Source organism: Platichthys flesus, chromosome 9 (assembly GCF_949316205.1).
Source record: "Platichthys flesus chromosome 9, fPlaFle2.1, whole genome shotgun sequence".
Lineage (NCBI taxonomy): Eukaryota > Metazoa > Chordata > Actinopteri > Pleuronectiformes > Pleuronectidae > Platichthys > Platichthys flesus.
Genome location: NC_084953.1, coordinates 12,328,323 through 12,346,422, shown reverse-complemented (window position 1 = coordinate 12,346,422; position 18,100 = coordinate 12,328,323). Strand labels below are relative to the sequence as shown.

Below are 18,100 nucleotides of genomic sequence, written 5' to 3'. Positions count from 1 at the left end.
TTGTGATAAATAATACATCTTTAATTTCCCATGATACTGTAACGGGCCATTCCTATTAACAGTAATAGCTACAGAGTTAGAGCTATGATAGTCCCACATATTGTTGTTTGCTTGAGTTCCTTTAGGTAACATCTTGGGTTTGAAAGTGTTTACATGGATTTTGTTATCTAGTCTGTGAAACGAGGTATTCGTGACCGCGCATGCGCAGCTCGTCAAGCGTGTTGTCGGTCTCCATGACGACGGCTCCATTAAAAGCTGTGAGGGCCGCGGAGGAGCAGCAGCGGATTATGAGCTCAGGTGTTGTCCCGCTCCGTCACGCTCCGTGTGGACCACACAGATGGAGCACTAGTCCCCACACCAACCCGGCTGGAGGTCCTCTCTCTCCGGCTTCAGGTAGACAGGAGCGCCGCTACGCAGGGACCAGCTGCTGGTGAGTTCAAGAGCCCCTGTGGGCGACCCCAGTTTATTACTGATACTTATTTCCAGCAGCCAAAACTGTGATTATGATGAGTTTTACTTGAGGAAATTGTGTCTGCAGCTCAGCCTGTTTGTCTGTCTCTGTCCGGGTTATTTTTATGAACCTGAGAGCTGTAAAAATAAACCGGATTACAGAGTCTGTGTGTCACAAGTTGTCTGGTAGCTTGTGAGTGTGGGTCTGAGTTACGACACTAACACAATTACTAGAGCTAAAGTAAATACAAGCCACATGACAACAGATGGGAGATCATGTCGGTGTAGCCAAGGCAATAAGAGTACTGTACTACTAATTCTGCATTACTGCTTTCTGTCCTGTAGGTGGAGACGAATCCCACATCTATATAACTATATATTTACAAGTAACCTAAGATAAAATAAGATAATATATATTCATATATATATATTGTGATGTGGTGGGATTGGTATGAGTATCATTTACATAGATTAACCACAACTATAGCTGGATTGAATTTGTGTGCTATGGATGAAACTAAACATATTTAAATTCGGGATTCTTGTTTGGATATTAAAAAAATACAATACTGCCCACCCTTATAAATAACAGTCCCCCTAATATGTCAGATTTCTTTCCATCAAGATCAATAAATATTTATATGAGAAATCGAAGCAAAATATAAAACAAAATCCTTGATCCGCCTCATGAATATTCAGATCGTGATCCTTTATTTTCTGGCTGGTCGAGCTAGCTCTTGACTGGTAATTTTTACTTGCAGCTCCAGCAGATGGTGTGGCAACAACCAGTCCTTCAGATATGTCTCTGATCTAGTCCCAGTATGAGTGAGGTGGTTTGTAAGTCCCAGGAGGAGTATGAGGACGACTTTGAGAAGGATCTGGACTGGCTGATCAGTGAGGGGCAGGTAAGAAAGACCTTTTTTATTTATTACCCTGTGTCTTGGTTTCATCGCTTCTATTTCCTGCAGTCTGAGATCTGAGCAGGTCCCTGACCCTGCTCTGTGAAAGTATGACAGGAGGCAGCATTGAGTTACCCGAGCAGGCACATCTCACTCTTTACATGTGAAACCTGCTCCGTAGACATGCAGTGACATACTTTCTCTGTGCCGCTGCTGGATGCAATATTGATGAACACACTTACACGTGTCTGTTATCGCACCAGCGCACCTATTTACCTGCTGAGTATTGTTGCCGCTCATTCATTTACAGTCAAACCTAGTGAATGAATGCCTTTGTCCCTTCCACCACACAGGGTCCTGACATTGATGCTCCTGACATTGAGGACAAAATTGACAAAGAGCTGGAGGAGGATGAGAAACGGCAACGAAGGAAACGGAAGGAGAAGAAAGGCAACAAAACCGAGGCGCTGGAAGAGGATGAAGATAGGTGGCCCTCACCTATGGAGCCATTGGAGTATGACTCCGACAGAGACAGCCCCAATAAGTCATCACCTGTAGTCCCACCCCCTCCAGGGACGGATGAGCAGACGGACGAGGAGAAGAAGTACATCCTAGAAAAGATCCAGCAGGCAAACCGAGAGCTGCAGGACCAAGAAGCTCCAGATATTACGAGGCGCAGGCGATTACATTTCAAAGAGACGCTGGTGGACATGGTGGTGCCTCCGCTGCAGTTTGAGAAAAATGACAAATGTGGTGAGTTGGAAGGAGGGAAGGAGAACAAGGATAAGAAGGATTCAGAGGCAGCGACTGTGTCAGGGAAGTTGTCTGAGCTCAAACTTTCCCCTCGGGAGGATAATGTAAGATCTGGAGGACCTGGCAGGGCTGTGGAGAGCAGTGAGGGAGGGCAGGGGATGAGGGAGGGCCGAGTCCTTGTAGAAAAAGATGGCAAGTTTGACCTGGTCAGCTTGAAAGAGATGGAGAGTCAAGGACTTCTTCCTCCCATCACAAGCAACTACAGCGACTATTCACATACTTGCCCTCGCCTCCAGGAGCAGACTGTGAGCTCCAGGAAAACCCACAGCTCTGCCTCCTCCTCTCCTCGGTCTCGTTCTGGCTCTTCCCCCTTCAAGAATGGCTTCGATCCCCTCCGGGCCCCGAGACCTCCAGTGCAGCCCAGGAGCAGGCCCAGCTCAGCCAACCACAGAGGCAGCCAGAGGAGAGGCATCAAGCGGCGGGTGCAGTCGGCCACTGGGATCCCCTGCCAGGCCACATACACCCTGTCCCCCCAGCAGAAAGAGCTGCTGCACAGGATCCAGGAGAGGAAGGAGATGCTGGCCAGAGAGGTAAGAGAGCAGTCCCACAGCTGAGCAAGTAGAGGTTCACACAAAGTTTTTAATTATTTACTTAAAGGTTCAGTGTGTACGATTTAGGTAAGAGGGATCTATTGGCAGTAATATAATATCAAATAACCCTAGTGATGTTTTCACTAGTGTGTTTCATCTAAATGTACGAACTGTTGTTTTCTTAACCCTAGAAAGGGCCCTTTAAATTTAAAAACCTCTACTGAGGCCTCCACATTTTTTATTTTTACAGTAGTACAAACTGGACAAACTAGTTTTTAGGACAACTGAAGGCTGCCACAGGTTCTCTATCATGTTTTGAAGGGGAGGGTGAGGTCATGGATATTCAGCTGCAAATGCAACTTCACCACAAGATGTCACTAAATTCTACACATTGAACCTTTAAATCAGGGTTTTATTCTAATTTCCCACGTCAGGCAGAGCAGAGGAAACATGAGGAAGAGGAGCTGAAGAGGCAGGAGAACGAGCTGGCGTTCAAAGCCTGGTTATTGAGGAAAAGAGAGCAGCTCCAGGAGGAGAGAAGGATCCTCAGAGCTCAGGAGATGGAGAAGACCAATTCTAAGGTATGACCACAAGGGGGCACAGTAACCCACTGCACCACAATTCCATGTAGATACTGGGAAGAGCTTTATGTGGGCTGAGGAAAAGGCTCTGTTTGTCTGGTCACTTGAACGTTTTTGTTTTGATAAGGTATTAGTAATCGTTTAAATTAATTCATTAGCCACTATCCTTTCAGTTTACCGACCCTAGTATATTTCTATCTGTTAACTATTTAAAATATGCTAGTTTTTTATTTCTTTAACCGATAGGAGCAAAGCATTTCTTTTACATATCAACATGAATAGAGATATTGATACTGAATTTATTAAGGAGGCTAGATACTCTATATTAGACAAATGACTTTCAAGTTCACTATCACATTTGTCACCAGTCTGATGCTTAGTAATGTAACACAGAATACATACGATTTCATGAAGATTGCATTTAAATTGATTTTATTAATTTAACTGGGTTTCTTATTGGACAGCTTTGTAATACATTTGGCAGCAGATCAGTTATGTTCTGTAAATAAAACTCTGCAGAGAAAGGAGAAGGAGTCAATATATGAAGCGCTCGTAATAGTTTATTAATTATAGCCAGAGGAAGAGCGGTGGATTTTTGTGCTGAGTAATCATAAAGAGAAACCTACAAAAACCCAAACCTCATTCACAGAAAATAACGAGATCCATTCAAAAACATTGCACAAAGATATCCCACGTCGTCACTGCCTTTGTTTTGGACTACTTCACCCAGAAGGACTCCTCACAGGGCGACTCGGAGGAGGCGTTCAGGCTGTGGCTGATGAGGAAGCAGGAGCAGCAGCAGAAGGAGAAGCAGCTGGTGGAGCTGAAGAAGCTTGAGGAGGACGATGGTTACCTCCTACACAGCCGAGAGGAGTGTGAGCGTGCCTTTAAACTGTGAGTTCACCTTCATCCTTTTCTCCATTTTTAAACGATAATAAACTGTTTTTCAAAGTAAGCCAATCTTGAAGTATTACTGTCATCTATTCAAGTTGCTATCCACCTGGTCCAGACTCACTTGTTGCCGACTTGCTGGTAAAACTGCCTTCTATCCTTGAGCAAGCAAGTGGCTAGTGGGTGGAAATAACAGGCCACAGGGCACTGATGGAAAATCACAACTGTCATCTGACTCAGTACCACAAAGAGGGATTTTCTGAATTATCGGTAGGGGTCAACAACATTTATTCATAGACATTTATTACTGAGCGGAGATGCTGGGGCACGGCAGGGCCTCAGTTTTAATCTGCAGCAATTTGCACACACTCATAAATATCAGTCCCCTACACATGTCAGATTTCTTTTTCCCATCAAGATCTGTAAATTTTAATGTTGAACGCCCTATTTCATAAAGTAATGGATCCACACCAAATTTGTATGGGTTCTTCCCTGACTCATACCACACCCTTTCACCAAGTTATGTGGCCATCCGTCCAAACAAACCACCCAACAAACTGACAGGGATGGACAATAACCTCCCTGGCAGAACCAGAGCTCCGGGAATGCTGTATATATATATATATTCCTTTAATGGTTTATTGACAATACTCAATAGTTAATTTAATTCTCAAACATTAAAGTGTATGATCTGTCCTCTTTGCCATCAGGTGGGTGAGACGAAAGCGGGCGGAGAAGCGGGTGGAGCAGCAGGCAGCTCGGGAGCACTCTCGCAGGTTGGTGCTGGAGGGGCGGCGAGCACGGCGCATGCGGGACCTGCAGTGCACCGTCAGTGAATCCAAGTCCTTCAGATTCACAGAGCAGCTGGTTCACCACTACTGACCCAAACAAGTTGGATCCAAACATCCTCACATACAAGTGGACTCAACTCTGTTCATACAGTAATTCACCACAGACACCAGACACCAGACCTGGAGTGGATCACGAGACATTATTGTGGGTTCAGCTGTTGCTTGGGTTTTGTTTGAGTTTTTTTTCTGTTTTGCGTTAAAGCACATTTCTTCACATAAGTTTACGGCAGTGACCTCGACTCAGTGTGTGTATAAATCCTCAAGGTGAGATCAGATGAGGGTTACTTCCTCTATTTACAGACAGATGCACTTTACTTTATCTACACTGTAGTTCTGTTTATTAAATACAAGGACAGAACCAGTTGTTAGGCTCCTCTAGGCCTCTTATTAGTATTTGGTTTACACACAGTGACTATTACAGGAGGTTATCTTGACGAACGGTAACAGAATTAAATCTTCATCTGTGTGAAGAAAGAAGAAAATTTGCCTGAAGTTCAAGGTCATGAAACAGACATTTTTAGTTTAAACAAGACGAAATGTTACATTTTACGCGGAAAACATAACATATGAATGAATAAAAAAAATATACACAATTAAATAAAGATGGGGATATTATTTTTTAATTTATTGGATGGACACGTACATTTTTTTGTGTACCACAGCATTTCTAAATAAAATATCAGTGAAACAAAAGTCAGCGACAACATAAAACAACAGGATAAGTTTCAGGTAAACAGTTTAAATGTATTTAAAAAAAAAAAGCTACTCTTCATAAGTTTCTCTCCACTGGATTTACAGTGCACGACTCGGCCTCTCATCTGTATCATCAGAACAGATATAAGGACATATAGGACCGTACAGGTATGTATTCCTTGAAACAGGAACGATTGACGTCTTTTATGAAAAAAGTTCCTCATATTTAAAGTAGACAGAAGCTGTCTCTTATTCAAAACACATAAATTAAAGTTCAACATAAACACGGACACACAGATCATGTCCTCAGTGAGTGAACATGTAAACCTGTATCCTCTCTGTGTGCCCAGGAAGGAAAAGCGACAAAGTAGAACAGACAACATACAACTCGACACACAGAAGACAGAGTGCATGACCATTAAATATTCAGCATATTAAAAAATATCTCTTTGTTTCTTTCTTTTGAATGAGTGCTATCTGAGACTTATAAAAAAACAGTGCGCTGCCTACTTTTGAAAATAATAATTATTACTGGCAAAGAAAAAAATAAAATAAAAGAGTTTAATAGTACCATTAGTACAAAAATCGAATATTATTTTTGGACAACTGACGACTCAAATTAATTACTTGAATAACTGTACATAGTGTTTTTGAATAAAAACCCAACTGAATTCATTGTCCAGAAAAAGAATAAGAATAACCCAGAAAAAAAAAAAAACAGTCAAGGGACACTTTTCCCTGTGGCTTCTTCACAGTGAGACTTCCAGGTGCGAGCAGTCTTCAAAAGAAACAGTCAACATCACAAACAGGTACAAAAACAATGAACCAAGTGAATCAGACTTTCTCTTACCTCGAGGCTGTGAAGAAAAAGCAAAATCCCAAATGTAATCTCAAGTACTGGTGTGCGTAGAGAACATGAACAAAAAAAACACGTCTGACAACACAAATAAGACAAAACGACAACATTATTGATCTTGCACTTCAAACAGTACAAAAATAGAAATGATCTGATCCAAAAGCCATTCAATAAATAGTTAAAATATATAGAATGATTTGATTGTGGGAGGTGGGGGCAGCTCCTCTGGTTCTACAGTTCATCTTTAGGGTTGATGTTGAGGCCCTGACCATCCACAATCTGTGTGTCCAGTGCCTGGATCACCTCATCTGCCTGGAGTCTTTCCTGGAGGAGAAGAAGAAGAAATGAGATGGAGGATCATCAGAACAACAGAGGAATATGATCAAGATAAAAATACTGAAATTAAGACCTTACTTATCTAAGGAAACTAAGCTTAAATTAGAGCATGTGTTAATTCAATTTAGACAATTCCATTTGGATAAAGTGTTGACACTTGACATCAGAATCTCATTTGGGCACACAGAGAATCTATGGCCTCTTATTTAAATTGGAAGGAAATATAGTAGGTTTATAATTTAAAAAGAAAAGGCTAAGATTATTTAAATACTTGTATCTATTATTTATTTTTCTTCTTTTTTTAATTTAGTCTTTATTTAACCAGGAAGCTCCCATTGAGATACAGCATCTCTTCTGTAGGGCAGCAAATTAAATACAAGCAGGGACAAAAAACACATACACACAGAAAACAGTTTAAAACAGTGCAGACACAGAAATATTTGGGAATCAATGGCAAAGATGAATTATGGACAATAAAAAGCACAAGATAAAAGAAATGACATTAGTCCATGAAAATTGATTTAAAAGATTCTTAAATTATTCTTACACATGGCAAGAAAGGTAAAACTGCCTGGTCTAGATGATTGAGATACTGAATAACTGTTGCCCTGGATGTTTGAGGAAATTAAGTAAGAAAAAACTGATTGGTTTAGAGAAATTCCCTAAAGAAATCAAGAAAGTAATTGAGATAATAACAAAAGTTTAATGCAAAATAACTTCTATATGTTTTATTTGACCCGTGATGGGAATTGAAATGTGGTTGATTGTTACTCGGAGACAACATGGCTGCCAAAGAACAACAAGTCCTTACCAGTTCTCTGAAGAGTGGATCCAGAGTGAACCACAGGGCCACAGCACACCTCTGCCCACTGGTGATGGCTTTCACACCGTGAGGGTTCTCCCCCCCTGACGAGAAACCCACCATCCTGCCGCACATGGGCTTCACTGAGGCCTGGGGAGGATGGAAGAGAGGGAGCAGGGTTCAAACTGTTGTAATCTGTCGTTAGCACACAGGAACTCAATTATTAGCTCTGCCCAGGAGGTCATGTTTCCACCATGTTTGCTGGGAGATAACACAAAAACAAAGTTGTGGATTACAATGAAGCTTGGTGGAAGGATGTAATATGGGTCAGTGAAGATACCAGAAAACTTCGGTGCAGATTCGAATCAGGGGGCGGAGCAAGGATTTCTTTGACATTGCGACATAGTTTAATTTAACTTTTTCATGGTTTTTCCATGTGCATTTGGTTTCACTGATAATGGTCAATTGGTTTGTCCTGTATCTGTGGCGAGTCGAATTGTAAGTGATTAAATTAAAACATTGTATTTGTTGTAAATTATATCATAATCTCTGTATAAAAGAAAAAGTGACATAAAAGATCATTACTCACTGTGACAGTTTTGGCATCCATCTCTGTGAATATGAACTCCCCTCCTTCAAAATTTCCATTTAGATATAACAGTGCACTGAAAACAAAAGAAATGTAAAGGTCAGATCAGTGGGGGGGGGAGTAAACAGCCGTATATAACTGAGTGACACAGCAGCACGGAAGCAGACTCATTTCTGTCCTGTGCATTGACCTCAGTAGCCCGACAGTGTACCTGTAGTCTCTGTAGGTGTAGGCTGGTGGTTCCTTCCAGCATTCATTGGCCTCAGGGTCCAGCAGACAGTTGTCAGCATGGATGGGATGGCTCAGGTCGTTTCTGTGGTCTTGTTGGCCTGAGAGCAAAAACACACAAAGGACACAAAAAAAGCATAAACACAAAAAGCATCTTCACAGGAAATAACACAATGAATGAACACAGGATATATTCTTTTACATTAAATGTTTTCCTTCCTGGATATTAAATCTACCAGTACCCCCTCGTACATGATAGAAAGAGAGTTTATTCAATCTACTCTGATGGTGTCTAGAGTCTCTCTCTAATTATTCAATTTAATATATTTGAGATCAGTCTACAGTTTATTATCTGTTTAGGTCATGATATCAAGTGACAGTACATGTGTGTATGTGTGTGTGTGAGACCTGTGATGGCTGTGCGGCACACTAGGTGTGTGTAGGAGAAGTGCAGCGTGGAGTTGAGCAGGAAGTAGGACTCGGTGATGCGTCTCGCTCGCTCGCTGATGTTGTAGAAGAGGCGAGCGCTTTTCATGGGCACTCTGCCCTCGTAGCCGTACTGCAGGGACGAGGAAACAACACCAGACTGTAAGATGCACTCAAACTATGAACCAGGGAGATAACACGTGCACAGTGGAGACATTTGACTGAATACTGTCTAAGATAAAGCTCCAGAGGTGGTAAACACCATCAGCTCAGTGGAATTTCAACTTGTAAGATTTAGATCCAACCCTTTTCCTCAACTTATGATCAACTAGAGGCCCAAAATGTGCTTAGGTAATATATAATTTATACTTTAAAATGTATTAACATGGATCGTGTTGACAGCTGATCGGGGATAATGGTTGCAACTAGAATTCTTAGATACACAATATATGTCCTCATATAAACTGCCATTACTGGCAATTGATATTTTCACAGTTTTTCTAGGTTAATTTGCTGCAATTTGACTGAATTTAGGATTATTGAATTTAGTTATGTTCTCTACTGGGTGGCACGAGTCAAACAAAGTTTCCTTTCAGTAGTTATGTACCTGCAGGGTTTTGAGAACAGTAGCTCCTTCGAATTTCTCGTTGGGAGTGTGTGGAGACATCTTCCCTCTGTAGCCGTCTCCTGCCATGGTGACAGCCTGAGAGAGGACAAAACAGAGACACGGACAGATTCAAACACTGATCGTCTCTGTACGGACAGGCTCAAACAATTATTTTTATCAGGAACCAAGTGTAATTTTCCTAAATGAATGGGTAATAAAAAAACTGCAGAGTGAGATTGATTGTTGCTCCTGACAGTTGCAGTGATTTAAAGCTCTCATTTCATTAATATTGTGTAATGGCCTCACATGTGCCAGGTGTGTGAGCTCCGCACACTCCTCCTCAGATATAACATGATCCAGCAGCACCCGCTGGGTCCCATTCAAGGCCGCAGAGTTCTGCACCAGCTGCACGCTGTCGTACACCAAGGGGCCACCTACACAGATCACAGAGCAGCAACGTGTTACCTCAATCACACTGGCCACAGTGGATTCACATAAAAGCACACAAGCACTTAAATTCCCATTGGTCTCTGGATGCAGTGGAGATCTACCTTCTTTGAGTGGCTGCTGAACAACAAAAGAGAGGTTCCTCTTGTCCGAGAGGGGAACGTACTCCATCCAGCCGTCTGTACCAGAGGGAATCCTGAAAGAACACCCAACAGAAAATACATGTGACTAACTCTAAAGGAAACATCTGGCCAGCAGCCCAGTACTTCACTATGTGTTCCTCCGCCTCTACAACTTTGTCTACAGTTTGGGTGCTTTGGGCGTTTTTTTTTTTTAACTGACAACAGCTGCCAGATGTGGCTGAAAGCGACTCTGTGGGAGCGGTGAGGTTGAACCCAGACCAATGAAAACCAGAAAACCAAAACAAAGAGCTAAAGGATGCCGTAAATCTCGTGGACGGAAGACATCAGAGTTTGGATATAGTTCTCTATAAATTTATTGATGATAGCTTCTTTACAGTTCAAACAGTTTCAAACGCAGCTGTTGCTACAGAGGAAACTTCTTTTACAGTTTTACAGCTGCAGTGAGTTTTTTCTTTACCTGTTTGAGTCGTCTCTTCCACCCGGGCTGCTCCAGTAATTCTACAAAAAGACAATGGTAAAACATAAATTTTCAGTTTTCATTACAACAAGAATAGCTCCACGGTAACGATTCGCCTAGTGTGTCAGATTATTTGGGAAAGAATACATTTTCTGCAAGTAATGTGTCATGAGAGAATATGGTGTGTCGCCAGTAGGTGTCGCTGTTTAATGAGAAGCCAGTGGTGGAGGGCGGCGGTGCCAGACACCTGTTACCCTGGACTCAGCTGGCAGTGGCCACACATTGAGACTGTTTACACACAGATCTGCTCTGCATTAGACACATGTGGGCTGGATCACCAGTAACTGACTGTTAAATTACTAAATCACTGAGAATCAAAAAGGAAAATTAAAGGACGGTGGTCTGACTATAAGTGCTCCCAGGCTAAGTTAGGGTTTTAGTTAATAGTCGATAATAAACAGTAACATGGGGATTAAGTTGTATTCTGCCAACTCACCCCTTCAGTGAATTCCACACCCATGGTATTGCTGCCAATCAGCAGCAGCTCCAGTTCCTGTTTGTGCCTCCGCAGGTACCAGGCAGCTTTCTGTCAACACACACACACACGCGCCACGGACATGAGTTATTATTGGGATACATGTAAGCTCAGCTTTAATCTTTGACAGATGTTGGCAGCAGGAAAACCTCTGACGATAGAAATAAACATCTCACATATTTTGCAGTACCATAAGGAGAAGGTTGAGAAAATGTTTAGCTAAGAAAACGTCATCTTCATCTGTCAACATCACCAGTTCCTCTGCTTAATAAGAATAACAAACGTTCTCATTTGTCTTATTTTCTTTGAACACCTATGAAAAGTTACATTTTCTGCAATCCCTCTCAAATAGAACTAAAGGGCCATTTTCATGTTAATTAAGACAATCGCTGCATTGTTTCTGAGCTCAAAGTCACAATCTATTTACTGTTAATGTGTCGTGAGACTACACACGTCCTGTCCTTTGTATTTCAGTCTGTTTGTGAGAAGGAGGCTGGATTTGAGGAGGGAGGCCAAGATAAACTTGGAGCCAATAACGTTTCAGAAAGGAAAAGTCTTCTCTTGCATTACTCTTAATACCGGCAGCTCCCATATTGTTCCGAGGACTTCAGTGGGCCCCGGGACTTTTTCCTCCTGAAAGGCAGGATTCTTTGGCAGCGAGGCAGCTCGGGCCTGGCACCGAGGTCTAGGGCTCTTTAAATGAGCTCCCCCAGGCTGCAGGGAGTGAGTGCGCTGAGAGGAGAGGCAGACTGTGGGCCAACAACTGTACTGTAAACTGACGAGAATGGAAAGACTTGAGGGCGACAAAAATCTGAGCAATGAGTACACAAAAAACAAAAAAAAACACTTTTTTATATTAGAAGCACTTGGCTTCTAATCTCACATTCAGTGTCAACCCCACTCCCACATTCCTGGTGGGAGCCCTGGTCGCTCGCTCTAATGACTACCAGGCTTTCTAGGCAAAGGAGGTTGTGTAATTGGGACTTAGACAAGACACTGTTCAAAGCAGCTGATCAGAGTTTAGGAAAAGGACCAATGCTCAGTTCTGAAGTGTCTGACAACTTCGCTAATTAGATTTTCTCAAACAGTAAATTACTCAGAGATAGGAAACACAAGGAGACAAAGAAATAGTAATGAGCGAGCCCTGAGGAGAACACAAACATGTTGTTTGTGTAAACACATCAAGTAGCAGAGCTTGCCTCCCGACACCAGCTGGATGGAGAGCATCCATCCACAAGTGAAAAGCAAACTTTATGAGGCCACTCCTGCCAAACAGCGAGTAACAAGTTCATCCAAGAAACACAGCGAACAGCTCGGCTGCCTCCCGTTTCCACACTTCTCCTCTCCAGCCTCTCCTCACGTCCCAGCTTCTTTTTTTTTTTCTGGAGCCTCTCCACACATTCCTTGTTATACGGCTATAATTATTTTTCCTCCTGTTTTTAATTTTTCAATTAATCATCCACAGCTTGGTCGAGATTCCGCTGCCAGACGCCAGAAATGTGGTCACACTGTTCCAGTTTTATTAACATGGGGTGGAAATAGTATTTCAATTGCTGACCTGCTAAAACTAGTCCAAACTGGTTAGGTCCTCTGAACAAGTGAAGTTGTTGTTGATGTTGTGGCCCCGGATATATATGAAGCAGCTTTCTATAAAAGGCAGAATTTAATAATAATTTCTTGAGATCCATGCTCTAAATATGTTTCAAATGATCTATTTTCTATCCTCATATAAGCCCTTTACATATTCTATTGCTGTATTGCAGTTTTAGCTTTTTGAACATTTTGTAAAACTAACATTCAAAACAGAATAATCTATTTATCACAGGTGCTTCGGAGAAAAGTAAGTGGACAAGAACCCCCCCTGCCCACACACACACAGCAGATCCTGACCTCTCGTGGTTTGCCGTCGTGTCCCAGCCCCTCCCCGTAGTACTCCACGTTTTCTGTCATGAACTCCTCTCCCTCGTGGAATAGCAGGTAGGTCAGAGCGCACTGTAACGCCTCCTCCATTCTGTCCACTGTGGATAGAGAGAAGGACAGAAAGTATTTTAAGGGGTTTGCCAAACAAAATGAAATAGCTGTTATCACACACACACACACACAAAGATCTCGCCAGGTGTAGCTGAGCACCCTTGTTATTTTTATGTAATCACCAGACTTCTTATTTACTGGCTTATAAAGGTGCAGGGTTAACTGGTGGTGAAATTGATTCGTTACCAGGTCATTGAGAGTCTGCACAGATTTGAGATCAGTCGAACAGAGAAACATCACGAGCATGTATTTATGAAACTGAAGCAGCTAAAGAACAATAGGAGGCTGCTGAGTGAAAGCAAGTGTTCACTGGAGCAGTGGGGAAGAGGTGAAGAGCAGGGTCACTGTGTAGCCGGGTGTATAACTTGAATTACTAACTATTCCTGTCCTAGAATGTCTTGAAAGTTCACAGCAACGTTGACCTTTAACCTTTTGGATATTATTGTAAATGACCTTGTCATTTGATCCTCTTGAACATTTGTGTGTTTGTGAGATCACAGGGACCTTGACCTTTGACCAACAAAATCTAACCATCCATCCGTAATGGTGAAAGTGGATGTTTGTGCCACATTTGAAAGAACTCCCTCAACACATTCCTGAGATAGCACAGTCACAAGACCAGAAACATGACCTTCACCTTTGACCTTTGACCACCAATTCCAAACATTGTATCTCAAGCGTCCAAGCAAATGGAAGTTTGAGGAAATTCGCTCAAGAAGTTACTGAGATACAGTGTTCAGGCGGACGGACCACCCAAAAACAAGCTGCCTCTGCTGCAGCTGTGTCCAGCACAGAGACAAACTAAATATTCAGTTTAGATGACTGGATATAAACAAACATGCTCAGTATCAAAATGAGAAGCAGTCTAGTATGAGCAATTTAAAACATGACTGTCAACATACACATATCACATAGACAATCATATATTCCAACATGAGGATTTTAAAGTGTTACATAAACAGGTGCTAAGTTAACATACACAGTTTAATAAGATGGAGGAAGGAAAAGAAAATTAAATATTGAATTTGATGGAACATCCTTGTAAGAAGTCGAAGTTGAATCCCTTGTGTGAAGGATTGTATTTTGAATTTAATGCGAAAAAGGGACGACTGCCAGTGACAATATTAACTACATTACCACAAAGAGAGGCAGGCAGGCAGCACGCGAATATAGAGGACAGCTGATGCTGAAACATGCCAGTGTTGAATCATAGGCCAATGACTGATATTGAAAAGGTATTTAAGGGGTTAGAGAATCATTAAAGAGTCATTTCCACTTTCACAACATTTCAGCGGAATCACAGAGACACTCTTTCGTCAATTCTGGTAAAGAGCAGACAGACAGACAAACACACACACACACACACAAAAAGACAGACAGACACAAATACAGACACACACACCCATCAGCTGTTAAGAATCAAAGCCTGATCTCAGTGTGTTTGCAGAGATCAACTTTATTTTATGAGAGCCACATGCTAATGGATCATTAAGTGTAATCTGGTGATCTCACAACCACTCAGCGCATCGTCCTTCCCAACAACACTGTGTTATCGAGCCAAAACTCTTGTCTTTTCATGAATCCATCAACAATAGGGAACTTGAGGCAATCTTTTCAATCACGTATACACACACACAGACACACACACACACACACACACACACACACACAGACTTGATACACTCCTATAAAAGGCATCCAGAAAAACACACACGAGATAATATCAGTAATGCTTGAAGTGAAACCAAGGTCTACTTCTAAAGTTCTAACAGCAGGGTGTGACCGACTCGACCTGCCTTTACTTCTTTGTGGTCACCATGAGTTCATGTACGAGCATGTGTGTGTTCAGGTGTATGACCTGTGGGTGTATCCATCTGCTTTGTTCATAATTACACAATGTGCAGCCAGATATTCATCATGTTCGGAACAATAATAACTACACTCATAATCATCTACCTTTTGTTTCCTCTGCTGCTACAGAAAGAGTGATGATGATGATGATGATGATGATGCTGATGAAAGACAAAAAGACCTTTGAAGAGTTGACACTTACACTGGAAGTAGGCGAACTGGAGGTAGTCGTAGTGCAGGGGCAGGTAGTTCTCCATGGGCGAAAGGCGGCCCGGCCGAGTGGCCAGATCTCTGACGCACTCGTGTTCACAGTGCAGCACCTGAGTGAAGTGATCTGAAACAAAATACATTACAAATATTTAAATAATCTAGTGTTTGGCTTCTACTATAAGATGATATACAGTTTTCACAGCTTAAAAAGTCCCCCACATGTATTGATTACTATCTATTTCATTTTTTTTCGAGATGATTGCATGATGTCAAATATATATTCCAAAAATATTAGGCATATTCATCTGTTGCCAGTAATAACTCAATGTATAGTGTATAAACAATATACATGCTTTAGAGATCATGTCTGAAAATGATTATACTGTAGTGATCCTCGCTGAACATGAGAGCTTATAATAATGTGTGCAGGAAATAAAAAGAGTTGTGTTGAAAAGTGATCATTGGTACATGTGTCTTGTGTCCTGTCGACCAGTTCTGGCTCAAGGGGTTTGTAGTTTTCAAAAAAAAGAAAAGAAGAAGCAGCCCAGCATCATATCATTCCTTGTTGCTGTGATTTTTCAAATAAACACTGTTCTCTCCTCAAAACAGGAACGATGCTTTCATGTCTCTGTTGTTGCTCATGTGGTGATAAATGTGTGTGTTGATGCTTCAGGGAGGACAGATTTCCCTGGGTGCCACATATCACTTCCTTATGTCAGGCCCTGTGAGGACCGGCAGCAGAGTGGAGGATGTGTTTGTGTGTTGTGAGCGTGTGTGTACAGTGAGGTCACTTTTGAGCAGCTGCAGCTCTACTTCTCCTCACTCTCAAGACAATAGAGCTCTGGTCAATTTCAACGTCTTCACCAGCCTCAGCAGAGCAGGGATCTGGGTCATGTCAGGATAGCATCACGGTTAAATGTAAAGCTGTTTCTGGGTCGGTGGAGCCCGAACATGAAAATGTCACTCTGCGAAATCCTTATACACAAATAAACATCATAATCACAGTCGCCACTTTAGTGTTGCTGTGGAAAACAATCCTCTGATAGTGAGTAAAACAAAGCTGTGCCAAAAGTAATTCCCTGTCCCTTCAGTGTTTTTGCAACTGTGCCGTACTGAGACAAAGCACACTTGTCAGCAATTAAGCTGCGGCTACTGCACACAACTGGTTTCCAGAGCGAGGCCTGACTTATGTCAACACGAGCACCCCGGACCAGAGTTGCTGTGTAAGTGTGACCTCGTAATTATCATCTGGTGCTAAAGTGTTTCCCTGTGGATACGAGCATCTCTCCACATCAAACGTGCAGGACGACAGTTTAAAACCACAGACACCTACAGCGCTGACTCCATACCAGGCTCCTAACATAATAAAATAACATAATGTGAGATTAGTGCTAGATTTCTATGAAGACAGCGAAAGAGAGAGAAATAGAGTTATGAAAAAAGACCTATGTGTTTTTGTTTGTTTGTTATATTGCAACATACTCTACACATTTTTTTGTATTATTCTACTCATATATAAAAGGTAACTTCACGATTGCTTAATTCATATTCATCTATAGCGTACGTGAGAGGATAGAAATTAAACACACCTCTGGATAGGATGCAATCCAATGGAACAAAGCACTCAATATAACCTCAATTCTAAAACATCTGTATAAATAGAATTAACACGTCTATGTTAGAGCTAAAAGAAAAGCAACTGAACATTAAAGGCATCGTAAAAGTAAAGGATGTGATTTGTTTCCTATTGCCTGCAGTGCTGTACCTATTAAACTGTACACTGAGTTTAAATTTACATGACTTGAATGTAGATGCAAGAAAGACAACTTTGAAAAACCACACAGACACAGTGACATCAAACATACTGTAGAGCTAATTCCAGACTGGTGCTTTTTTTATTTGTAACTGGAACAACTTAATTTGTGTCATTTGTAGTAAATGAAGTGAAAAAGCCCTTCAGTTGCTCTATGGCAGTGACGGAACAAGGCTAAGTGAGGTTAAAAAGAGCCAAGGAGGAGAAGAGACCCAAGTGGCAGTGGCTCCTCTGGTGACTCACAGGATTTCGGCTGCTCTCAGGCTGCTTCCCTGGCTCGGACTCAGGATGTTTTCCTGGACTGTCGAGTAAGGTAATGGAGCATGTCTACCGAATCCCACAGCTAACTCAGCTAAGAGTTTTACACAACAGAGGATACAACTCAACACATCGGCGCCAACTGGGGCTCGGCCAAACTTTCTTGGTGTAATTCCCTATTTTTTTATGATATGATTTATTTCTAAGAGACTGTGTAAAACAAATTAATTTTCCGTGCTGCATCCGCACTTAATGTATTCTGGAGAGTCTGTTAGAACATGCAGTGAAAGTTCAGTACTCCCAGAGTAAATGGGTTTGGGCAGCGAGATCGATCAGCTGGCAGTGGTACGTACCAGAAGTCACGGAAACTATCCATAGTGTTTGTATTGTCTGTCTTTGTCTCTTTACCAACCATTTCTTTGTGCTGGGTATCGGGGGTGCCCATGAGAGCGTGCTGGGACTGAACTTGCTGGCCAATCATAACACATTACATTACATTACATTACATTACATGTCATTTAGCTGACGCTTTTATCCAAAGCGACTTACATTTTTACAACACTCAGCATTTATGAGGGGCCATTTAGGGGTTCAGTATCTTACCAAGGACACTTAGGCATTCACATGAGATAGAGTGGGATTCGAACCGGCAACCTTCTTGTTGCAGAGCACCCGCTCTATCCCCTAGGCCACGCTCTCCCCAACACGTAACCAACCCTCACACAAGTTCCTAGCCGAGATCTGTACCAACGAATCTGCACTGAAGCTTTTAGTGCGGGTCGTTTATTTGCACCATTTTATCA

The 18,100-nt window shown here is 42.0% G+C and overlaps 2 protein-coding genes across 4 annotated transcripts in view; one reads left to right on the top strand and one right to left on the bottom strand.

Annotated features, from left to right (window-relative positions):
• The first annotated feature begins 270 nt into the window (after positions 1–270).
• On the top strand, positions 271–5,626 carry ccdc181 (coiled-coil domain containing 181). 2 transcript variants are annotated; one of them, XM_062394889.1, is made up of 6 exons: positions 271–430; positions 1,212–1,355; positions 1,703–2,692; positions 3,127–3,273; positions 4,007–4,167; positions 4,875–5,626. In XM_062394889.1, exons 2-6 carry the CDS (start codon positions 1,272–1,274, stop codon positions 5,044–5,046), a joined length of 1,554 nt encoding a protein of 517 aa, XP_062250873.1. In that variant the 5' UTR covers positions 271–430; positions 1,212–1,271; the 3' UTR covers positions 5,047–5,626. The 2 variants fall into 2 exon arrangements, with proteins under 2 accessions (XP_062250873.1, XP_062250872.1); XM_062394888.1 differs by having other exon boundaries at positions 4,004–4,167.
• The window catches only part of p3h2 (prolyl 3-hydroxylase 2), a 55,507-nt gene continuing 43,020 nt past the window's right edge, over positions 5,614–18,100 (bottom strand). The window contains exons 4-16 of one of the 2 annotated variants that reach the window (XR_009921919.1): positions 15,219–15,350; positions 13,025–13,152; positions 11,096–11,185; positions 10,600–10,640; positions 10,104–10,195; positions 9,859–9,986; positions 9,553–9,648; positions 8,928–9,078; positions 8,503–8,620; positions 8,292–8,367; positions 7,712–7,852; positions 6,559–6,888; positions 5,614–6,486 (exon numbers count right to left, since the gene is read on the bottom strand). Coding sequence is in view for 1 of the 2 variants with exons in the window: in XM_062394887.1 (XP_062250871.1) it covers positions 6,796–6,888; positions 7,712–7,852; positions 8,292–8,367; positions 8,503–8,620; positions 8,928–9,078; positions 9,553–9,648; positions 9,859–9,986; positions 10,104–10,195; positions 10,600–10,640; positions 11,096–11,185; positions 13,025–13,152; positions 15,219–15,350 (1,286 nt within the window). In the remaining variant the exon portion in view is untranslated. Of the gene's footprint in view, positions 6,889–7,711; positions 7,853–8,291; positions 8,368–8,502; positions 8,621–8,927; positions 9,079–9,552; positions 9,649–9,858; positions 9,987–10,103; positions 10,196–10,599; positions 10,641–11,095; positions 11,186–13,024; positions 13,153–15,218; positions 15,351–18,100 lie in introns of both variants that reach the window. The other variant, XM_062394887.1, reaches the window with a different exon arrangement.

Coding starts and splice junctions, on each gene's coding strand:
- ccdc181 (XM_062394888.1), top strand. CDS start 1,272: ATGAGTGAGGTGGTTTGTAAGTCCCAGGAGGAGTATGAGGACGACTTT. Junction 2,693..3,126: donor AGGAGATGCTGGCCAGAGAG/GTAAGAGAGCAG, acceptor TTCCCACGTCAG/GCAGAGCAGAGGAAACATGA. Junction 4,168..4,874: donor TGTGAGCGTGCCTTTAAACT/GTGAGTTCACCT, acceptor CTTTGCCATCAG/GTGGGTGAGACGAAAGCGGG.